The sequence below is a fragment of the Protopterus annectens genome, chromosome 17.part0 (genome assembly GCF_019279795.1).
Source record: "Protopterus annectens isolate FY-2018-M chromosome 17.part0, PAN1.0, whole genome shotgun sequence".
NCBI classification, from domain to species: domain Eukaryota; kingdom Metazoa; phylum Chordata; order Ceratodontiformes; family Protopteridae; genus Protopterus; species Protopterus annectens.
Genome location: NC_056751.1, coordinates 710,227,217 through 710,250,280, shown reverse-complemented (window position 1 = coordinate 710,250,280; position 23,064 = coordinate 710,227,217). Strand labels below are relative to the sequence as shown.

The window sequence follows — 23,064 nt, the reverse complement described above, 5'->3', positions numbered from 1 at the left end:
CGTATGCTACTCTTCACTTGGGAAAATGATTATTCTATATTGAAACTGTGTACCTAAAAAATTGTCAGCACTAGCAACTGACAAAAAAGATTGTTACTCTTTCCAACACTTATCCACCAAGGTACTGACAGACTGTCAGTACTGTTAAACTGACTACACAAATTACTGAGGTGTGCAAGCAAAACCTTCTCTGACAAGATGCCTGCATGCCCAGTAGAATTGTCCCATTTACCAAAAATACAAGCAAATAAATAAACACAGGCACAGAAGTGAGACTGGCAGTGCCTGGAGTTCTGCAGGGGATATAATTAGACAGTGAGGTGCATTCAGAATCAGCTCACAGAGTCATCAGAGACAAGTACACTGCAGGAATAATATAGTAGCCCTACCGGAAAAACTGTCCCCTCGCAAGGTGGCATGATGACATCTAACCCTGTAGTCCTTGTTTCAGTATATGTAATTAAGAAACGCTCAGCAGTCTTGTCATAATGCATTGTGAAAGCCATTCAGATGCATTGGTAATCCAGTTTCCAGATTACACATTTATGTTTGTGAAACCACTATATGACAACAGTACCATTTAAAGGCATGTATTTAATACGTTGTGTGTCATTTGATGTTCCATAAAAGCAATTTTAAAACATTTTCTTCATATACATGAAGTGTGAAGGAAGAATTCTGTTTTCAAGTCAGTGAAGATGCATTATGTATTCTGGTCACCTGAGGGTCAGTTCAAACAAAAATAATTCCAGCAAATATATGCTGTATTCCAATGGGACATACTGCACAAAGGAAAAGTAGCTATATAAAACATATTGCTAGGACAATATCCACATAATTTTATACTGTTCTATTTGAAATGTTTCTTCACTTTTACATTTGAGCCACTAGGTACCTGCCCAGGGATCTTGTGTGAAATAATGATTGGGTAAAGTGACTGACAAGCCAAAAAAGCAGACTGACGTGACTGGTTATATAAATATTTTTCACTCCTGGCTGCTGCCATTTCCTACAGTCATGTTAAATGCATCCACAAAGTCTTGAGGAAGGTTTCCCACACTGTTTCAGAAGGAATGCTCCCCATTGCCAGTCTAGAATCTGCTTTCTTTGATCCTCAGCAGACACTTTCTTGATTGTGACTATAGAGTATGTGTAGAATAAAGGTAACTTGATGTCCCATGCTTTTCATTAGGTTCATAGATTAGGTTCATAGATTATACTAGGCTAATTGCCCTGGTGGGCCATTTTAAGCCTAGCCAGTTACCCCAAATAATCATATAATTGAAGGTGTCACATCAGTGCCCCCATTACAAATCCCAAGCCCTGTGTTCCACCATGGAGCAGAGATCTTTTTAGACTTTGTCACTGGATGTATTGAAGAGGCCATTAACCAGAATATTTAATAATGGATAAGGTATTCCAGATGAGAAATGATAAAGGAGAACTGCAGTAACATACCAGCTACTTACTGTAGTAACATACCAGCTACTTACCCCACCCACAATACTGAGAATCACAAATATAAAAATAAGTAATAAAGAACAATACTAACAAAAAAAAAACAGTTTGAAGAGGAATTCTGCAAACAAGTACATCCAGTGTCAGATATAAAATTACATATTCTATTTATCATCTGACTAATACACAGTCTTGTTAGAAATGTAGCTGCACCTCAGTAAATGAACCACAGTCGCACTGATAAAATTTCACTTTCACATTTTTTTTAATATGACACACATTAGAAGCTTTCTAGCGTTGTCGCCTCACAGTTAGACGTTGCCCGTTTGATTCTCAGTTAGAGCGTCTTCTGTGTGGCGACATGCGTGAATGGGCGTTCCTTCATTGAAGGTTGTGCGTTAGGCCCGGCAAGCCAACACGTAAAAATCTACTGCCGATCATTAGTGGACCGGAGTTCTGCTGTGGCGACCCCTAACCATGAAAAGCCGAAAAACACAAACAGACAAACACATTAGAAGCTTTCATTATCTGATATCCACTTTATCTCCTGGTCACAAGAGAGTTAGAGTCTTTTCTGGCAAACAACAGGCATAAGGCAGAGAACTAGTTTTAAATGGGATGTCTATCCATCACGGAATGTATACACACAAAGACAGACACACACACATGCAGGCATATACTACAAGCACAACTAAGGCAATTGAAAGGATCACCATTTCACTTAACTGTGTGTATTTAGAAACATTTCTAGAAAATATAGGACTTCATATAAACTGTGAATTAAAAATAGAGAATAAATCCTACTGCCAGGGAAAAAACTGAGGCTGTGTGGGAGATTAAAACGGATCATCTACATATAGTTGGCCTTACCTCTATATTTACTTATTTATTTATGCAATTTGTTAACTGGGGTAGAGCACTGATCCTATTGGACCAATTTCAGTCTCAGACCAAAATTCTAGAAGAACTTCCTGCTTGGAGTAGCCTCTCTCCTTCTTTGGAGTTATATCTCATGAGACACTCCAGACAGAAGGTGTGCATAGTAATACTCATAAACCAACAGCTGGGTCCCATACTGCTGGGGTTTCTAAAATGTAAATGAGGGTCTGCTCAATGGGATGCAACTATGAGTTACAGAAATGTTATTTGTGCATTCTGAGTATTTCAGTCTTGGGGGTTGGAGCAGTGGCTAATGCAGTTTCACTTACTGACTCTGTACTTATATTTGGAGAATTTTATGTTCACGTGGATAAATATGGAGATACGTGGTCGGGTGTGACTAGAAGAATGGGCTTATCTAGTATGAATTCAAATGGTTGATGGTACAAACACCATGTCTGAAAAAATGGGCACCATATCAATGTACTTGGTAGCAGAGAATCTCAGGACAGAAGTTGTTGATTGACTTTGTAGTCATATCGCTAGAATGAGGTCACAATTTCTCAACAACTGGGTCAGGAGAAATTATGACCTGTCAAGCATTCACCAATTGCTTGTGAGTTGAATCAGATTCTTGGGCAGAAGCTGAACAGACCCAAGAAACACAAATTTGGATTCAGAGACTCCAGGGATTGGCCAGCTGAAACTCCCATGGTGAAAGGCTAACTCTCCTCCAGATCAGATTCTGTCATATACCAAGTGAATATGGAGACGTAGAGTTGAAATGGACCCAGTTCAAGTCTTCAGTAGTTGAAGCAGTGGCATGATTCTGTGGCCAAAATGTGGCCAGTGCTTGTGAAGATGATAAGCAGAAGTCATCATATTAAAGTACGGGGCCTGTCATGTAGCCCTTGGTTGGGGTAGTGGGTCTCTACATTTTGGAGAGGTGCTCTTAGGCCAGGAAAGCAGCAAGTGCAACAGCCACAGGAGTGAATGCCTGAGTGTAGCCCGAGATTAGTAAAGTTAAGGAGAATGAAGCCACAGGAGTGAAAGCCTGAGGGTAGGCCAAGATTGGTGAAGTCGAGGAGAATGAATTTCAAAGTATTTCTTAGAGAGTCTGGCAAGACATAAAGATAAAAATTGTCCAGGCTATTCTAAACAAGGCTGAAGAAATGATGCCTTCAACTGGGTACACTGTTGACAAGTGGAACCAATACTTGGAGGAGCTTCTGAACCAAATGGACACAATCTCTGTTGAGTAGGTAGTACAACAACAAGCAGTAATATCGGTTTCTTTTCTGTAGATTGTGTCACTGTAGAATTAAACAGTTTAGGTAGCAATACTGAACAAGTGAATAGAATCTTTCTAGAAGTGCTAAATTTGCTAGATATTATAGGAGTATTGTGGATATTATACTTTTTCAGTGTTGTATGGACTATGGGACCAGTACCTCTAGAATGGCAAACTAGAGTGAAGAGCTCAGTTTTCAAAAAGGGAAACAGGAACATAAGTTTGAGATATAGAGGGATGACACTTCTTGGCCTCCTTGGGAAAACATATGTCAGGGTACTAGAAAGCACATTGCATGAGATAACAGAGTCTCTGACTCAGGTAGTGCAATGTGGAGTCTGTTCTGTCCATTGAAGAATAAATAAACTCGATGTCCTTGCACAAAGTTCGATGGGGGTCATGGGAATTTACCACTATGATTTACAGGTATTTTGTGGACATACAGAAGACATATGGCTGTATATCTCAGAGTATCTTCTGGGAGGTACTACAGGACTATGGGATTAGTTCCCATTATCTGTGAAGTGAGAGTTCTATCCACATTCTTGTTGTTAAGTTAAATACATTCAAAGTGGTTGCAGGAGTCCGCCAGGAACTGTTTGTGAATTTCATGGGTAGGTGGTATTTGGTGAGTATTTGCATTCGGGGTGTGGTTGTCTGCAGATAATGTTTTCTTCTTGGTCTTAGAGGAATGAGATCTCTAGAGCAAACTCTAGTGGTGGGAAAAATAATCATCTTCCTAATGAAACTGCAAGCATTTTGCAATCAACTTTTATAAGTGCAATCACAAAACATCACAAACATTCAACTGCGAACAAGCCACACTGAGAAATAGCACTAAAAAAGCATTTTTTTCAGGGGAGAAATTGGCTTATGCCTCAGCATCCTTACTACTTATATACACCAAGTTTGAGATTGTGGTGAAACCCTGAGATACTGCCATATTAAAGTCTGAGTGCACATATGAGAGTTGATCAATAGTGTAATGAACACAAGCCTAACACTTGTAAAAATGGGTATGCCTACTTCAGAAGGCATGGTTCTGTTTCAGAAAATAATGGATTACCCTCTGCAGGTGACAGAGGAGCAGGTACTGCAATGGGGGCTTTAGGTGTCTTAAGGCCCTGTTCCAAGAGGGACCAGAGGGTATCAGTCGTGGTCCACCAGATGATACTGTAGAAATTGTGCAGGGCATTGATGGTGAAGGGAGAGCTCCAATGTGCAGGGCATTATTGGTGAAGGGAGAGCACCAATGTGCAGGACATTGATGGTCAAAGGAGAGCCCTAATGTGCAGGGCATTAATGGTGAAGAGAGAGTTCCAATGTACAGTGTGTTGATGGTGAAGGGAGAGTTCCAAATGTGCAGGTGTTGATGGTGAAGAGAGAGCTCCAATGTGCAGGGCATTGATGGTGAAGGGAGAGCTCCAATGTGCAGGGCATTGTTGGTGAAGGGAGAGCTCCAATGTGCAGGGCATAGATGGTGAAAGTAGAACTCCAATGCGCAGGCATTGATGGTAAAGGGAGTGCTCCAATGTGCAGGGCATTGATGGTGAAGGGAGAGATGCAATGTGCAGGGCATTGATGGTGAAGGGAGAGCTCCAACTTTACCTTTAGTCTAAGTCTTATCCTCACCTGTGCTTATGAGTTTTGTGTAGTGATGTAAAGAATTAAATCACAAACCAAGTGGTGAAAATACTGTTCCTTCACATGGTTTATAGGTTCAGCCTGCATGATACAGTGAGAGGTATGGCAATCCAAGAAGATCTTGAAATAAAGATACTGATTGTCAGGGTTAAGAGTCAGTTGAGGTAGTTTTGGTATAAAATGAAAATGCCCTCCTATAAGAGTTGCACTAGGCAATGCTCACAGGGAGGAGCTCTTGAGACAGATACTGGATAAGATGGAAAGGTGATATGACCCAAAGTACCTGGGAATAATGAAGAATCTTATCTAAAGAGCTGACGACTGTGGATGGGGACAGGGAAGTCTGATCTGCCATGCTCAGTTAGCTACCACTACAACCCTCACTAGGGAAACAGGTTTAGGAAATGGATGGGTAGATGGACAGAGAATGGCATTCACTCATTGCCATACGTTCCAGGAAGATCTGTTATATACCCCAGAATGCCTATAATTTTGTACCTCATATTAGACACATTCAGTATGTTTTACAAGGTTATTGCAATTAAAATTTATCTTTATCGATTCTTGTTCCAGCATTCTGATACTCCTCTTTCTGTTCAGTCTTCGTTCTACATGCTGCATATTTCTACACCAACCCTTCATACCCGCCCATTAGTGGAATCTTCAATTGACACTAGAAGTCTAGTTCAGTCGTACCATCTTATTCTTATTTGCCATGTCTGATCAGTTTCACACTACCAGCTGTCACCTCTTTCACATTATTATTTACAAGCTGGTCCCATTTGCTTCCTGGACTACTACAGACTTCTGCTATAGTCCATGCAACACACATATGCACTCTATCAAGACTTACTAGCTGTTGATAAAATGCACAATATTACCTTCTGCTTTGCCTTTTCTCAGGAAGTTTCAGTGTGTCTGTCATTATCTAGTACTACCTGCACATCTACTTCCATATTACCCATGTTCACTCCATTGTTTCCTAGATGTCTATAGCACCTAACTTCAATACTCTGTTTACTAGTATGTTCAAACCTACGAGTCAGAACACCTGCAGTCTTCTCATGCCTTTCCATACTTTTTTTTCCCATGATACCATCTGAGATGCTTAAAGGCTAACCTGCCTTTCTTTGCATACCTATGGTCACTACCCTATTTTTTCACAATGACACATTTATCACTCAACAAGCATATTTAACCAGGGCTTCAGACTTTCCCTGAAAGACAGATTCAACCTCCCTGTTCCCATTTGCTACAATCTCTATGCTTAATCATATCTTACCTGTGGCTTCCACCATGCCTTCCAAAATTACCACAATCTCAAAGTCATCCTTCTCAAGACGCTCTCGTGATATCTCCCAGAAGGGACTTTGCTCATTGATCTCATGACAGATGATAAGAGGTGAGACAAGGAAGAGGCGGTCATCACCTGTGTCAAAGCCAACATCAATGTCTGTCTGGTTAAGTGGGATGAATTCTCCTTCCAGTGTTTGTTTAGACTTAATCAACTTAGCTCGGATCGAAGCCTCCACAATGTGAGAGTTTCGTAGATCCCCTACCCGAAACATAAGACAGAGTCGATCATCCCGCAGTGAGATTACACAGTGAGAGGAGAACACCAGAGTTTCAGCACGTTTGTTGGGTTGGGAGATCTTGACAAACATACAACCCACCATAAAAGCATTGACCATTGAGCCAAGAATTGCTTGCAGAAGCAGGAGGATGATGCCTTCAGGACACTTATCTGTGATTACACGATGGCCATAACCAATTGTAGTCTCTGTCTCAATAGAGAAAAGAAAGGCTGAAACAAATCCATTGAGATTGTTGACACATGGAGTCCAAGTCTGGTCTTCCAAGTGTTCCAAGTCTCCTCGACAATAAGCAATAAACCACCAGATGACTCCAAAGAACAACCAGGTGACAGCATATGCCATAATAAATACCAGGAGGCTGTAACGCCACTTCAGATCTACAAGAGTAGTGAAGATGTCCATCAGATAGCGATAAGTCTCTTGCATGTTGCCATGTTGGACATTGCAGTGTCCATCTTTTTCAACATAGCGCTGACAGCGGCGACCTTTAGGTTTCTTCACAGGTTTAATGTCATCCCATTCCTGTTTTGCAAGTTTAGCAGGCAGCACTACTCCAGGGGACTTTGTATCAGAAAACGGAGACTCAGGGACAGCAGAGAAGGCAGCATTTTCTTCTGCCATATTCACTTTTACAATTAGTCAGCGTCTATAAGCAAAATGGAATGTCACCAAATGTGTCTTAAGCTTATACATGTCTTCAAGTATTCTGGCAAAATCCACATCGCTGCTGTACATGCCTACAGAAAATAAAAGAAAATTAACAAAAATGATAAACAAGATAAAACAGTCAGATGTTTTCCTATATTAACATTTCTATTTTATGATCCCAGAGTGAATTTTTAAACTAATGTTAAATGCAGCATTGCAATAGTAGTAAGTGTAACATAATAAAGAATTTGCAGTCTTATTTTGATATGCTACAGATACATGTAGCTTTGTACGAATTGCAGAAGGAGTCATTTATGGACACAATGTGGTTGCTGCAAAGAGCACTTTTGCCTAACATCAAAGCCTGAAACAGTACTAATTTCAAGAACTTTATTCATACTTTCACTTAGGAATGGAGTAAATTTCTATCATGGTATTATAAACCCAAAAGACTTGGAGAAATTAAACCAAAAGATCAGTGCCTTTAAATGTCTCCGGTGATTGTTTTGTTTCTGCTACAGCTTTAGCTTTCAACATTTGGCAGTGACCATTACTGTCCAGCCCTTCACCAACAATTCTGTTACCTGACATGGTGGTAGAGAACATGAAAGCACAATAAATACATAATGCTTTCAATGCCTATAGTACTTTTATTTATTTATATATATTTGTTGACTGTTTGTGTCTGACTGGACGTAGGTCCATTTTCAGCGGAGGCCCAGGGAGAAAAGCTCCACAGTTAAAATAAACAGACAGTAGTTACATTGGATTACATAGCGATTAACAATTTACATAGCAATTACTTAAAACATATTTACAGATGAAGAACATAGTACATCAGTAGACAACTAGAATCTTTATCTGTGAAGTACATAATTAACAAATGTTACAAGAAGAAGTTCCTGCTGTATAATAAATACTGACTTATGAGCATCTGAGCTTGCTATAATCAAAGTAGTTAGTGGAGTGGAAAGAAAGGTAGTGGTTGAATTGGGAGGGTGATATTAGAGTGGGAGTTGCAAGGGCATAGCCAGCATGTTTTTAGGTGCGCTTTTAGTAAAGTTTTGAAGTGGGTGCATGATGGTACGGAGGTAATTGTGGGTGGGAGGGAGTTCCATAATTTGGCTATGGTGCAAGAGAATAGTGCTTCACCAGCTTTAGTGATCTGCAAGTGATTTTTGTTGCTGGATCTTAGTGGTCTGGTGGTGCGATAGGGTTGGAGTAGATTCTGGAGGGATGGGACATTTAGTGGATGATTTACTAGTTTGTGGGCGAGTGAGAGTTGATACCATTGAAGGAGGTGAGGGGAGTTCAAGCCAGACCAGTTCAGCAAGTGAGAGACAGTGGTGACTACGGTAGGATGCCCCTGTGGTGAATTTGGCGATTTTGTTGTAGCAGGTCTCTAGCTTGTTTAGATCGCATTGCTTTAGGTTGGTATATATTGAACAGGTATAAAGTAGGGTGGAGATAAGGTGGGAATTTGCTATTAAAATCTTTACTGCTTTGGTGAGAAATTGTGTATTTCTGTATAATGCTCCTAGTTTTTTGTGGACTTTTTTTATGGTCAAGGATATGTGAATGTCAAATTTTAGTTTATTGTCTATTTCCACTCCTAGCAATTTGGTGTGTTCAGTTGGGTATATAGTGGTGTTGTCTTTTGCTGTAATGTTAAAGTGAGAGTTGTTTTGAGTATGTTTGGTGGGTTGGAAGATGAGTAGTTTAGTTTTGTTTGGGTTGAGTATTAATTGGGCATCAGATAACCAAGTTTCAACAGAGGAAAAGGCTTCCTGTGTGACTTTTTGCAGTTTGGGTAGGGACTGGGCTGAGCAGACGATGGTTGAGTCAACTGAGTATTGTATGAGTGTGCCATGTTTGGTGGCAGAGGCTAGATTATTGGTGAAAACAGAGAAGAGTAGGGGTCTAAGGATGGATCCTTGGGGAACCCCTATGGAGACAGGTTGTTGGGGAGATATGTCATTCTGCCATACAACGGATTGTTGGCAGTCAGACAGGTAACTCTGAAACCAGTTAGTGACTGATTGTGAGAAGGATAGGTTGAGGACAGAGATAAGTTGTTTGTGTGGGACCATGTCAAATGCTTTAGATAGGTCTAGGAAAGTAGCAGAGGAGAGACAGCCATTGTTTTTATGCTGAAGGATAGTGTTAGTAAAGGAGAGTAAGACAGTGGTGGTGCTATGGTTTGGTCGGAAACCATGCTGAGTATTGGAAAGGAGGTTGTTAGTAAGGAGGTAGTCTGAGACCTGAGAGTGTATGCATCTCTCTAGTATTTTGGAGAGTGGAGAGAGAATGGCTATGGGGCGGTAACTGGTTAGTTCTGTGGAGGGTCCACCTTTGTGGAGGGGAATTATATGTGATACTTTCCACAGTGTGGGAACGTAACTTTCTGACAGAGATTGGTTAATCAAGATGGATACTGGGTAGGCCAGAGCATCAGCTGCGATTTGTAGGTATTCACTTGGAAGGTTTGCTGCTAATCTGGTGGGCTTAAGTTTAGTTAAGAGTTTTTTTATGTTGGAGGTAGGTACAGGAGAAAAAGAGAAGGCAGTGGGGAGACTACTAGTTGAAGGTGTGGGTTGGAGGGGGGTTGTGTTGTTTAGCTAGTGATAGTATGGTTTGTGTGAAGTGTGTGTTGAATGAGGTAGCAATATTTTCTGAGGAGTGATGGATGTTAGGAGGAGGGGTACTGACTTTACCTGGGTGGAGGATGGAGTTTATGGGGGACCAGAATTATTTGGGGCTGTGTTGAGAGGAGCCTAGGGCAGACTGGTAGTATTGGAATTTGTCCTGTTTTATTAGCTTTTTGACTCTGTTGTGTAGTTTTAGGAATTTCTGTCTAGTTGAGGGGGGTTTGGTTTTGCGCCAGTGCTCCCAGGCTTTATCCCTGTTTTTCATTTCTGACTTAGTGGTTTTCTGTCGCCATGGGGAGGGTTGTGCTTTGATTCTGGAAAGTCTTATGGGGGCATGGTAATTAAGGATGCTCAGGAAGGTAGTATTAAAAAATTCAACTGCGTCATCAAGACTGAGGTACTTCAGAGGATGCCAATTACATTCTTTGAGGGATGAGATGAATGTGAGTGGGTTAAAGTTTAGTTTTTTACGTATTTGATGGTAGATGACAGGTTTAGCTTGGTATAGGTATTTTTTGAGTAGGAATGTTTGGGAGTGATCACTGAGGCTATCTGATAAGCAGCCTGTTATATATGACTGGGGGTTCTTACTGACTAGTATCCAGTCCAGGGTAGTATGCTTGCTGGAGTTTTTATTTATCCTGGTTGGCGACTGGACTAGTTGGGTGAAGCCATGAAGGTTTACATGATGGGTTGGATGGTTGCCAGAACAGGATTGCCAGTCAATATTGAAATCACCTAAAATTATAGTTTCTTGGGGGAGATGGCAGGTAGACCAGCTGAGGAGGTTTTCTAGTGAAGGGATGTTTTGGCCAGGTTGGAAGTAGCATCCAATTATGTTGATGGCTTTGTTTTGGTTTATTTTGAGGTTGGTATATATTATTTCTTCATTGCCTACTTGTGGAGCTGATGATTTTAAGGTCTGGATGTTTATATGCTGTTTAAATATTATAGCTACACCGCCTCCTTTCTTTTTTAGCCGGTCTACTCTTAGTATGCCATAACCTGTAGGGAGTATTTGCTCACTGATAATGTGAGGTTTTAGCCAGGTGTCTGTCAGGATGACTATATCTGGGGAGTACAAGTCTATGGTGGCATGGAGTTCATGGACTTTGTTGGATATACTTCTAATGTTTAGGCTTAGTAGAAGGAAGTCACTTGGCTTTCTATTGGCTGTAATATGGGAGAAGTTGTGGTTTCTAGTCTGATTATGAGGATTGGGGTTGGAGATGGTAGGGCCAGGGTTGGGGTGGATATCTCCACTTAGGGCTAGTTTAGATATGCATGAGGTTATAAGTTTTCTCAGTTTTTGAATGTGTTTGATTATAAGGGAAACTTTATGATTGTGCTCTTTGGGTAATAGGTATGGTGGGAGGGTTACTGTGTTAAGTTGTAGGTATGCTTTATGTTTGAGTAATATAGTTGGTAGAATATGTGGGGGGTGCATAGGGATGTTTCTTGAGTTGGTGGGAGGGGAGCTGAGTGAGGGTGAGACATGAGTGGTGGTGTGAGTAGTAGTACAGTGGTAGTGGTTGAGTGGGGGGATGATGGAGCTTTGGTAGGATGCAAGATATGCAAGGAGAGTGCATGCCATGAGCATAGGTAAGGTATGCTTGTACATGTTAGTTGAGGAGGTGTGATAGTAGTGGGAAGATGGAGGAGGTAGTGCTGGGTTAGTGCTGTGGTTGGCTACTGGACAGATGGGAGGGGTTTGTGAGTGTAATAAAGGTGGGACCACTGGGGGCAGGAGGGAATAGGGGGCAGGGTGGGGAGCATAGTGGGTAGAGACCCTGTTAGTTGCTCTTATGAGGGGGCTGGAAACAATCAGGTAACAGAGTTAACTGATAAATGAACATATGATAGTGACAAGGGTGGTTGTAGTTGTAAAAATGGTGCCTACCACAGGTAATATTTATTAACTTTGGGATTGTCTTAAGGTAATAAACAGGGAAGGGGGATGGGAGAACAAGGGTGTGAGCAGGCAGTTCTTTGTACTGCTGCTAATGAGCCAAAGCAAAGACAAGTTTGTGTTTAAGAAACATGCCAGGTGTGAAACCACAGTTGTGACTAAACAATCAAACCCACTCAAGGTGCACATCCACTGAATAGTATTCAGAATCCCACATATGAAAGATGGTAATGTACTGCGAAAAATGATTTAGAACAGATTTAGAGACACATATTTAAAGCTTCTGCTAAGTAAGGGCGCACTTTCTGCTAAGTAAGGCACAAAAATGAGACCTGCAAAAACGTTAGCACTATAAGCAGCTGACATACGCAGTTTGCATGACTGCAGACAGTCATTCGTGTTATTAGAACAGAGATCCTGAACTTACATTCTCAGAATAAACCTTGGAGGCATCATTAGTCCCATAACCTATATATATATATATATATATATATATATATATATATATATATATATATATATCATCTAATGTTAACAAGAAAAAGAACACATGAACAAACAAACAAAACAAACAAAAAAGAAACAACTACACAAAACCATGGTTGCATTCATTGTTAATACAAATAAAACTGAATGCAAGCAAAACCTCTAAACATAAAGTAAAAAAGAACAATTGTTTGCAGGGAGACAAGCCCCTGTGCCCCCCCCCCCCCACACACACACACACACAGTGCTGCTACTTTATATATAACAACTCCACGGTCACACTACAGTAAGGAAAAGGAAAGTTCCCAATCCTTACTGCACCGTGGTCCCACACCAGTCAACAACTTACACTGCAAAACACATACAGTCTCACACAGACACCTAGTAAACCATATCGTACACACAATATAACTCAGTACTGGTATTGCAGGAAAAAACAAGGCTTACACTGCCGATACTAAGTTAATGTCTAATAAAATCTCACCCACCTTATACAACTACAAACACACACCAAATCAAACACATAACTTCATCACACAAACAACACATACATACATATACATTTGTGCAAACACACACACATGCATAATTGTGTATCCACACATACTAACATTTGTGCATTCAGACAGCACATAATAATGTCACACAAACTACCATTCACCTCATTTCTTAAACAAGAATGTTGTCTACACAAAAGTGCCCCTTTTCAAGGCCAACTTATGAGCATTGTCCACTTAAATGACTTAGGTTCATAGGTTCATATGTGTGTACTAGGCTAATGGCCCTGGGGCCTTTACAAGCCTGGTCCATAGAAGTGTCCTGGCATCATGCCACCAGATATTAGTTCCCAGAGCCTCTATCAAGTACAGCCACTGCAGTGATCCCCAGGGTGAGCTTTCTATTTCCCATCCACTCATCAAGATTTCTCTTGAAGAGGGACAGTGAGGTGCTCTGCTTGACAGTCTCACAGTAGGCAAATGCAGAAAGAGGGCGTCAGGAAAATGGAATTAAACCCTGTCCCCTGGATACCAACAAGCAGTTTGCAAATAGCTCAGAGCCTTAATTATCTGCACTAAGTAGCAGACCATCAGGTAGACCACTGGAGTTTTTGTCACTGATGACCAGGACAGAAAGATTCTCCACTACCAAAGTTTCACAATAAATAGCAACACAGCTGTTCCTGAGAATAGCTTGCACTGACCTCTGTATATTCTTGTGTAAATGCATGCCTTAGCTCTGGTGATTTATCTTTTACCAATCCACTGAGCTGTCTTCACTAGAAGGTTGCTTAATTTTGTAATGTGTGCCATACAAATGGGGAAAAGTCCCCAGCAGTACCATAAAATAAAGGAAATACAAACAAATTCACAACTTTTTATGCCTAACAAATGTAGTTTACCACAGGTTATGATATGTTCAGAATATCAAAATATTTCTGTGATTATATATTTGTTCATAAAAAAAATAACTAGCAATTTGGTCATCAGTATGATTCTTACAAGTCCTTAAAACAGCTGCTTTCATTTGCTGAGAACATTGCTTGCATGCAAGCAGTCTGTGACACACTTATTCACTGATAATTGATCTTAGTCCTATAACTCCCACTAGCCCAATCCTACATAATTAACTGTCTCATCCAAAACCAGACCCTGCTGAACTGCATATCCCTACCACAGCCCTAACTCTAACACTTTGATTGTATCTGCTTTATTTTCTGAAAAAAAATACTTGTTTTCCCATCTTTCTAAGCTAGTATAGTCCAGTTTTCAGGTTAGTGCTGAATTCAGGGCTGTGTTACAAGTTTCTGTGTTTACCCACACCTTACTTGAATATAAGAAAGTTTCTCTGTTCACCTGTGAGAGATGGGAGTTTTGAGCAGCCTGTCTGTCCCTGGAGGAGTGGTTTCAGCCCAGAAATTGGTAGTTTATTGGCCATTTTGGGCTAATTTCTCTCTCTTTCGTTTCCCTGCTATAAAACCCGCATTAGCAAGGTTTCGCATGCCGGGCAGCGCCGGTTAGCTAGGGTATAACTATTCCTGGCTCCACAAAGTCTACTCTTCAATTTTTTCCCTTGCAACTAGACAAACTTTCAACTTAAGCACTCAAACCATTCACTTCTCTGCCCAGCATTTGCTCAAAACTCATAGCAAGCACTAATAAACCTTACCACTATACCCCCCCATACTGTAGAGAAGGACAAGGCTTTCTATTCGACCTTACCAGCCAATCAGTAAAACAGCTCATGTACCTATCCAGGCATGTCCAAAGGGCAGTTTCAGGTGACGACTGCAAACTAGGGGCTATAATTGACTCTCCAGCTAACACAGACATCCTCCTAAAGGGTCTCACTGAGACAGATACTTGGTGTCAAAACCATGGCCTCAAGCTAAATGCCAAAAAGTGAATAGTCATCCCCTTTGGAAAAAAACAAAAGTACCCACAAATTACCACATAGGTGGTAGCCCCCTAAATACAGAAGATGAAATAAGGGATCTGGGGACCCAAGAAGATAGTAATCTCTCCTTTGATGATCACATTGCCAAAGTGGGTAGAAAATCCTTATGTATAGCCCACCTAATCACAAAAGGGTTTGCATCCAGATCAAAGGAGGTCATTGTGTCCCTTTACGCATCACTCATCAGACCCATCATAGAGTACAATGCCCCATTTGAGATGTACCTTAAAAACACCTGCAACAGCTAGAAAGACCACAGAAGTACCTCACCAAGAAGATCACTGGCCTCAAACAGATGCCCTATGCAGCTTGACTGAAGAAACTCCAGCTGTACTCGGTTGCATACTGCCTACTCAGAGGGGATCTTTGCCTGACATACAAGGCCATGTCCAACCCAGAATTGATGGACATGCTCCACCTAAAGAAAACCTTGTCCCCTCGAGCCACACGCTCTAGGGATCTAAATCTCACCACAACAATAAATAGGACATGCTGGAGGGATAGATTCCTGTCCCAGAGACTTCCCATGCTCTGGAACAAGATTCCAATCTACATTAGGAAGAGATCCTCACTAACACTCTTCAAGAGAAATCTTAACAAGTGGATGGGAAACAGGAAGTTTACCCCAGGGATCACTTCAGTGGCTCTGCTGGACAGAGGCACAAGGAACTAATCTAAGGGGGTTGCGAAAACCAACACATTCCGGCTAGGCTTATAAATGCCTTTGTGCAGATAGCCTAGTACCTACCTATGAACCTAGGAATTATAACTCCCATCTGACCATGAAGCCTAACTTGAATTTTTGCTCCCTAACCCTAAATGTAACATTCTTCCTAGCCGTAAATTCTCTAAACCTAAAACACATCTCCCTCTTCCTAACCCTTAAGTCCCCATTCATTCCCTAAACCTAAAGCTCTGCTCCCCCTCTCTAAACCTAAGATATCTGATCAATCCCTAAGCCTAAAACTCCATTCCCACTCCCAACCTCTAAGCATTCCTCCCACTCCCTAAACATAACTCACCCCTTCCACTCACCCCTTTCATCACCAACCTCCACCCACCCATGGCTGCCACACTTACCTTTCTAAAACTCAACTACTCACTCAGGCCAGGTGTGACAGTTCCCCTCTCCGCATGGTTGTTGCATCTCAACAGGACATGTTGAGTTCTTGCCTGAGTAGCAGCCTTCATGAGCTACAAGATTCCAGAGTCCCTGACTGACAGGCCTTAGTCTTTGAGCAGCTGGGGCTCAGGAGCTTGTAAAAGACCCATCGAGAAAGGTTGTACTTGTTTTTGTGCATTTGTTACTAGACTAATAGCAGCACAACATTTTGTATATTATACCTGCCTTTGCCAAAACATACATTATGGTGTTTTCTGCATTGCATAACTGTAAAGCAGATGTTGTAGGGTTGCCACCTTTTCAAATGGCCAAAGTGTGACATTTATGGTGTAAACATCAGATTTTACAGGCCAACACATACCCACGGTCAGTACAAAGGTTAGAACTTAACTTTTTTGCCTAAATAAAAGCTTATTCTTGCAGCATTTTAGTTGCTTATTCTGTTTCTTATAACATTTAGGTATTTTAGATACAGAATAACTGTTTTATGCAATTATTACATAAAATATAGGAAATAATTTTGTCCTAAAATCTCAGGACATTTGCCATTTTTACAATTTTTTGTCAGGACATAACTGCCCAAAGAGGGACTGTCCCTCGCAAAGTGGGACAGGTGGTAACCCTAAGATGTTGTATTGAATACAGTGGTATCCAACTGATAGCGGCAACTTGAGAGCTCTGTCAGAATGTCTAAATGAATTCCACTTGTGGTGATTCTCATTAGGAGGCAAAAAAAGGTAGCAGCCAAAGGTTGGATCATTTTAGAGACACGGTTATGTTTCACCAGCTACACTTACAGGACTATCTTTTCTTCCCATGTTAATTTTATCTACCTCCCCAAAAGAACCACGGTTATCACTGCAGTCTTGTTTCTTGACTTATTGCTTCCCTTCCTGTTCGTTATTTGTTTCCTACACTCTGCTTCCCTGCTTATTATCCCCCTCTTTTTGCAGCACTCTTTCTGTATTGCTACATTTTTTCTTCAGCCCTGTACTCTTGTATCTGATTTTTCATGTTTCTTTATCACCCCTCAGCATTTATCTTACAATCTCAGCTTCTACCTTATCTGTTAAATGTTCTCTCCATGTGCATTATTTAAATTAGACTCAGCATAACATATTAATTGAACATAAATGCCAACCATTATTTTGTAACAAAACTGTAAAAGTAAAAAAAAAATATTGTTTTCTACTATTTTTCAAATGTTCTGAATGATTCTTACTATGTGACAACTCCAACTGATTATTATGTTTGTGTCTTTCAGCTTTTCCCGGTTAAGGGTCGCCACAGCGAAACTCCGGTCTGCTAATGATTGGCAGTAGAGTTATTATAATTTTGTATAACTCTATCATTCCTCTGGTGCAACACAGCTATGGAGATCATTTTAGTCTTAGGTGTATGAATAGTTATTTTATAGCCACATGGCTTTTTATGTGCATTGTTGTCTTTGGTTTGCACTGTGATTAAAAAAGTGAAAATGTCCTCAAAGCAGAGCATCTGTTCAGGAAATAAATAATAAATAGATTCACAGAATATGCATTTGCCAGTAGTAATACATCCAAACCAGTTCTACAGCCTGTTTTTGAAAATCGCTTCCTTTGCACGTTCTTTTTTTTTTTAGTAGAAGCCACAACCGGAAAAAAAAATATGAAATGCTTCCAGGTTATGAAGGAATTATACAGTTGAGAACATGCAAAAAATGTGACTAAATTTCATGCTCTATAAATACTTTATTACAAGAAAAAGGACACATGGCATTTTACCTTCATTCATTTCATCCAGTCATGATACATAATTTAATTGCAATCATTATAAAGAAAGTAAAATTATCATATGCAGTCCCACATTTATCTACAGGTATATTTCTATATTATTACAATAAATACATAGGCAAACAAATTGCTTTGTCAGTAAAGCTAAACTGGAAGCAAATGTTTTCTTCAGAGAGATGATAGAACAGAATGCTATTTTATTTGTGAATTGTGGGGGGAGTTGGGAAATATTTTTCTGTTTAAAAGAAAATGAATACCAGTTCAAGATTTTCTTTAAAGAGTTGTCAAAACAGTTTGTTAGGTGAATGAATCTTTTTATAACTCCTATAGCAACATTACATTCTTTATATTTCTCTTATTTTAATGCACTGTCATTTTTAAAAGTTTTAAGATTAGGGTAACAAGAAACCTCATGTTTCTTTTGCTGAGTCCTTGGGTAGGTTAATTGCTTGTGAATTTTCTGAGGAGAAGAAAAGCATTTTGGTGTTAAATGCAATGAGAAACACAGCTCAAGGCTTCTTCAAGTAGCTGCCAGAACAGGTTTCTGTGTGCGTAACTCTGATGTGTGTGTGTGTGTGTGTGTGTGTGTGTGTGTGTGTGTGTGTGTGCGCGCGTGCATAATGCATGTATGTGTTTGTGTGAGCATATGTGTGCTTACACATGCATCTAGGTGGTTTGTTTACTATCGCTGCTTAAGTTTTGTTTTTCTCTTGTTTTATTTCACTACTAATTTCTTGCATTGCTTATTGAGCTTTAAAAGATCTTCTAGATTAAGACAGAAAACAAATCTTGTGTTTCTTTTTGGGATAGCTTGAGGAAATTAATTACTTGTCAATTGTGGAAAAACATGGATTTTTTTTTTGTTTTTAACACAGCAGGCTTTTATTTTACCATTTGCCATTGCCAGATTGCTACATGAGTAAATATCTCTTTATTGTGCAGCACATTTACTGTATTTTAGTTTTTTAATGCAATATTATTTATGACTTTTTCTTTAACTTTTTTTTTCTTGTTTAAGGCTGTGGGAGGATAATTGCTTATAAACTGGAAGAGAAGCAGAAAAAGTATTTCACATTTAGATCGACAAAAATACTTAAGGTTTTCCTTAGAAACTTGCCAGAATGGGTTGTTCTTTTAGTAAACCTGATTTCTCCACCTCAGTCACCCTAATCCTATGGCCTAGATGTGAAGTTGGTACCTTGCTTCATTAATACAGTTCAGTAACAGTCATCTCCCATGTATATGTTACTACTAAGCTAACTGCCCATACAAGTCATTTTATGTCTAGCTAATTTCCTTTTTAAGGTAAGAATTAAGCCCTGTACCTTGTGTCTGCAAGGTAAACACCTTAGCCATTATGCCATCCTCCACTCCTGCTGGCAAGTATGACAGGATCATATTGCTGAAACAAATTAAAATTCCTTTACCTTTTATCTTGTAACTTTATGCCCATTAGATGCAAACTCTAATACCCATAGCTTTGACCATGTCCATCTTAACTTTAAAATTTCCATTTTGTACCAGTATTTAATGTTGTCTCACAACAAATGAAAGAGTTAACATACCTTTTGTTTAAATGTTAGCTAATTTCCTTTGTTGTAACTAGCAGTCTAAAATTTTATAAGGCAGAGGCTTAGTATTTACTAAATTAATTAGTACCTAACAAATACTTTTCTGTTGAGGTAAGTGAAACTAAGATAATCATTCAGCCTTTTTTTTTTGCATTCAGTCATTCATTGTTTCTTATGTTTTCTTATATTTTATGAGTTACAAATTGCCCACTGAAGCTGAGAAAAGTTGCACAGGTAGGTTTAAAAGGCTTGTTATATATTCACACACTAACATTTTGTTCCATAGCATAGCAAAAATGTCAGTATTTTTACCAGAAACAAAACTGATTATCAGCCTTATCAGATTACTCGACATTGGCCAAAGAGAAAACTAGGGTTTAACTCATTACAGCCAGGTCACACCTCCAGGTGTTTCTGCAGTTACATCCTACTGATGCCTCTAAGCATCAAATACTGCTTGTTCATATTTGCAATAATACTTCCAAAACTATGCTAAAATGCAAAGTATTAAAATATTTTATCTTAAAGTACACATAATGGCAAGCTCAACAATATTGATATCTGACCTCTTATTAGGGCAGGTAAAGATAAATTAATTGTTGTTCATATAATATTTATTTGCATTGTCATAAATGTCATACATTTCTATATATCTTGGCAACCAAGAAGCACAGACAGAACTGTTTAACTTCATATTAAAGTTTTCAGTTGGGTAAACAAAATGCTACTTACAGTATGTGAGTAACTAGAGTGGTTGCTGATATATTGTAGGTTGCTTACAAAATATTACAAACCTGATAGTTACTGTATTTACAGTAACTTATAAAATCCTGTTTAAGACCTAGAACCTAAAGAATACTACCGCTATAAAAATAGTTTGTGCTGAAGAGTTTGCAATTTACATTTCTTTAGTACCCCTATAATCCCAAAAATATGAACATTGGTTTGAAGAGTTAAAAAATTTGATTCTATCAAAAACCTTAGGATTCCCCCATTGGAAGTTACAATGCAAACTTCTAGAGCTCCATTGGAGGGAATGTGTTAAATAACATTGCACAGTTTTTAATAATAATGATCTTATCTGAGATTGGCTATAAAAGCAATGCATGAGCAAATTTTCAAAGATTTAATAGATGATTATCTCAACAAAAGTAAGAAATACCTCATGTTCACAAAAATACACTCTTGACAACACCTTAAATATTTGTCATAGATGTAAGTATATTCAGATTACCAAGGCTAAACTCTCAGCAAAAAGCCTGCCCTGTAAGCATTTATGCACACCCCACATGTGAAGAGGGTCTGAAGGATACACAGACCCAATCCTCAACTGTGCCTCAAAAGTAAGCACAGCAAAACTAGAACCTCAGACAAGCCACACAATTGCAGAGCTCTCACAGTGACCATAATAAATCATAAATATATCATTACATGAAAGTGGCAGAAGTCAATAATATAAAAAAAACTGAGGTTAAAAATGATCAAGCTAAACCTAAAAGCCCCTAAAGCAAACACTGTGATCTTATAGCCCCCAAAATATCCAATAATTGGGGACTGTATCATGTGCAAAATATTGTATGCCTCACTGGACTTTGCAATGTATTTATGGTGGTGCCCTGCCTACCCACTAAAATTAAGGACATTTTGACCAGTTTAAAAAGGGTGGTTACATCATGGTCATGTTTCACCCTGAAGTAAGTGGTTTAAGGAGATCCTCCCACTTTTACATGGAGTAAGATATTGTGGTTCTAATGAATATTATAGCAAATCTGCTAAAATACACCTACTTAGCACAATCTTCTCATCATCTTGGAGGGGATCTGCATATCAAGGCAACATTTTATCTGCCAACCAATGACCAAGCCAAAGGTATCCCAGATAAGGGAGTGCAATACCTTTGAGCATGGAATGAGATGAGATGAAGCATTCTGCATGCTTTACATGTGAGGGGATTCGCCTCTGTCCCTGGGGTTATACCTCTCAATTGTCCAGATTTTTGCAGCATGTCCAAATTTTTGGCTCATATTTTGATCCATTACACATAGAAATTGTCATTTTCTGTCAAATCATTGAGAAGTGAAGTCACTCAATAATGACAGACATTTGAGTTTCAGGCTTCATATCCTTCAGAAAATGCATGTTAATGCAAAACCTGTTATTCAATTACTTTCTAAGTTTATAAGAGCAATATTTAAAATCTGTCCCTATTTTTGGGCCTTTGCCCCCATAATTTTTGGCTCTGTCCAGATTTCGGGTGCTAAGAGGTTGAGAGGTATGCCCTGGGGAGTACAAAGACTGAAAAGGAAAGTTTCTATCCCCATAATATTTTTTAGACCTCTTCAAATAAAACTAATAGTCATAATCATAATAATAACCAGAATAACAATAATAAAATACAAAAGATTAAAAAAATCAGAATAGAAGGTGGCTTTACCCAGTGCTAGGTCTCAACAATAAAAAGAACAATTTAGAAGCTTTGCTCTACTTGGATGATGTACCAATGCTGACACCAGGAGTAAAGATATAAAATGCATATCATAAAATGCAAGGGGGTATCTCTTTTCATTGATGTAGATCAACTAGGATAGGTGATAGCGTCTCAATATTTGTAAAATAACACCTAAAAGCCAGGAAAGCTATGTCATCTCTGTGGTATTGATTGTATCACTGGAACGTAACATGCACAATCAAATGTCCCCAAAAGAACAAAATGATTTATTGACTAAAATACAGCAAGTCAGACTGAATAAAAATACAATCCTTAAGGAAAATGTTAAATGCCCCAAACTGGCTGAGTAATGTATTGAACATAAAAAATAATAGGCCCAAAACATTACTTGATTGTGTCTATCGGAAAAGTTTAGAGCAAACAGTATAAAATCCAGTTAGTGTGGGAATTTCTTATGTTAGAAGACCTAGGATATTTCCACTTTTTGCTCTGTAATTAACACACTTCATGCTACTACTGCCATGGCCATTAACCTAAAATCAAAATCAATCACAAATAAATCACCCTTCCTAAAATTTGCTGCTGAAAATTATGATGCAAAAAATTATGTTTTCAAAATCAGACTCTGATACTGTCCTCAGTGACCAGATGCATATATATCAAAAAGTTCAACAGAATTATTACTGCCTTTTTTAATCTATTAAACTCTTCTGATTGATTTTTCTCTACTCTTCTCAAAGGGACATATTTGCATATCTACTGTTATGTAAAAGAGATGGTGTCTTACGTTTAGCACCAATTGGCAAAGTGAGGCACTGTTTATAATGATGTAGACATAAGATATGTTCTCCATAATGAAGGCTGAGTAATCATAAACGCATTACACATTTTCCTTGCTTCCAAGTGTGAGGACTGGCTTTAGGTTTCTCTGAACATTTGTCATCTGATTTTGATTATCTATATCTGTGAATATTTTTGAATATTAAATACTGTGTCCCGCCAACATTTTTGGTAGTGAGTACTTTCTAATTTATTATTGTTTGTGGATGTCATTCCCACCTCAGTATCTGTTAACAAGTTGGAGCAGAATAACTACAAACTAGATGTTTGTTTCTGTCTCTCTCTGTAGCTTGCAGT

The 23,064-nt window shown here is 39.2% G+C and overlaps 1 protein-coding gene across 3 annotated transcripts in view; it reads right to left on the bottom strand.

Annotated features, from left to right (window-relative positions):
• The window catches only part of KCNJ9 (potassium inwardly rectifying channel subfamily J member 9), a 522,122-nt gene that overhangs the window by 222,691 nt on the left and 276,367 nt on the right, over positions 1-23,064 (bottom strand). For 2 of the 3 annotated variants that reach the window (XM_044059660.1, XM_044059661.1), the window contains one exon: positions 6,555-7,604. In XM_044059660.1, coding sequence (XP_043915595.1) covers positions 6,555-7,488 — 934 coding nt within the window. In that variant the 5' untranslated portion in view covers positions 7,489-7,604. Of the gene's footprint in view, positions 1-6,543; positions 7,605-23,064 lie in introns of those variants that run through there. The other variant, XM_044059663.1, reaches the window with a different exon arrangement.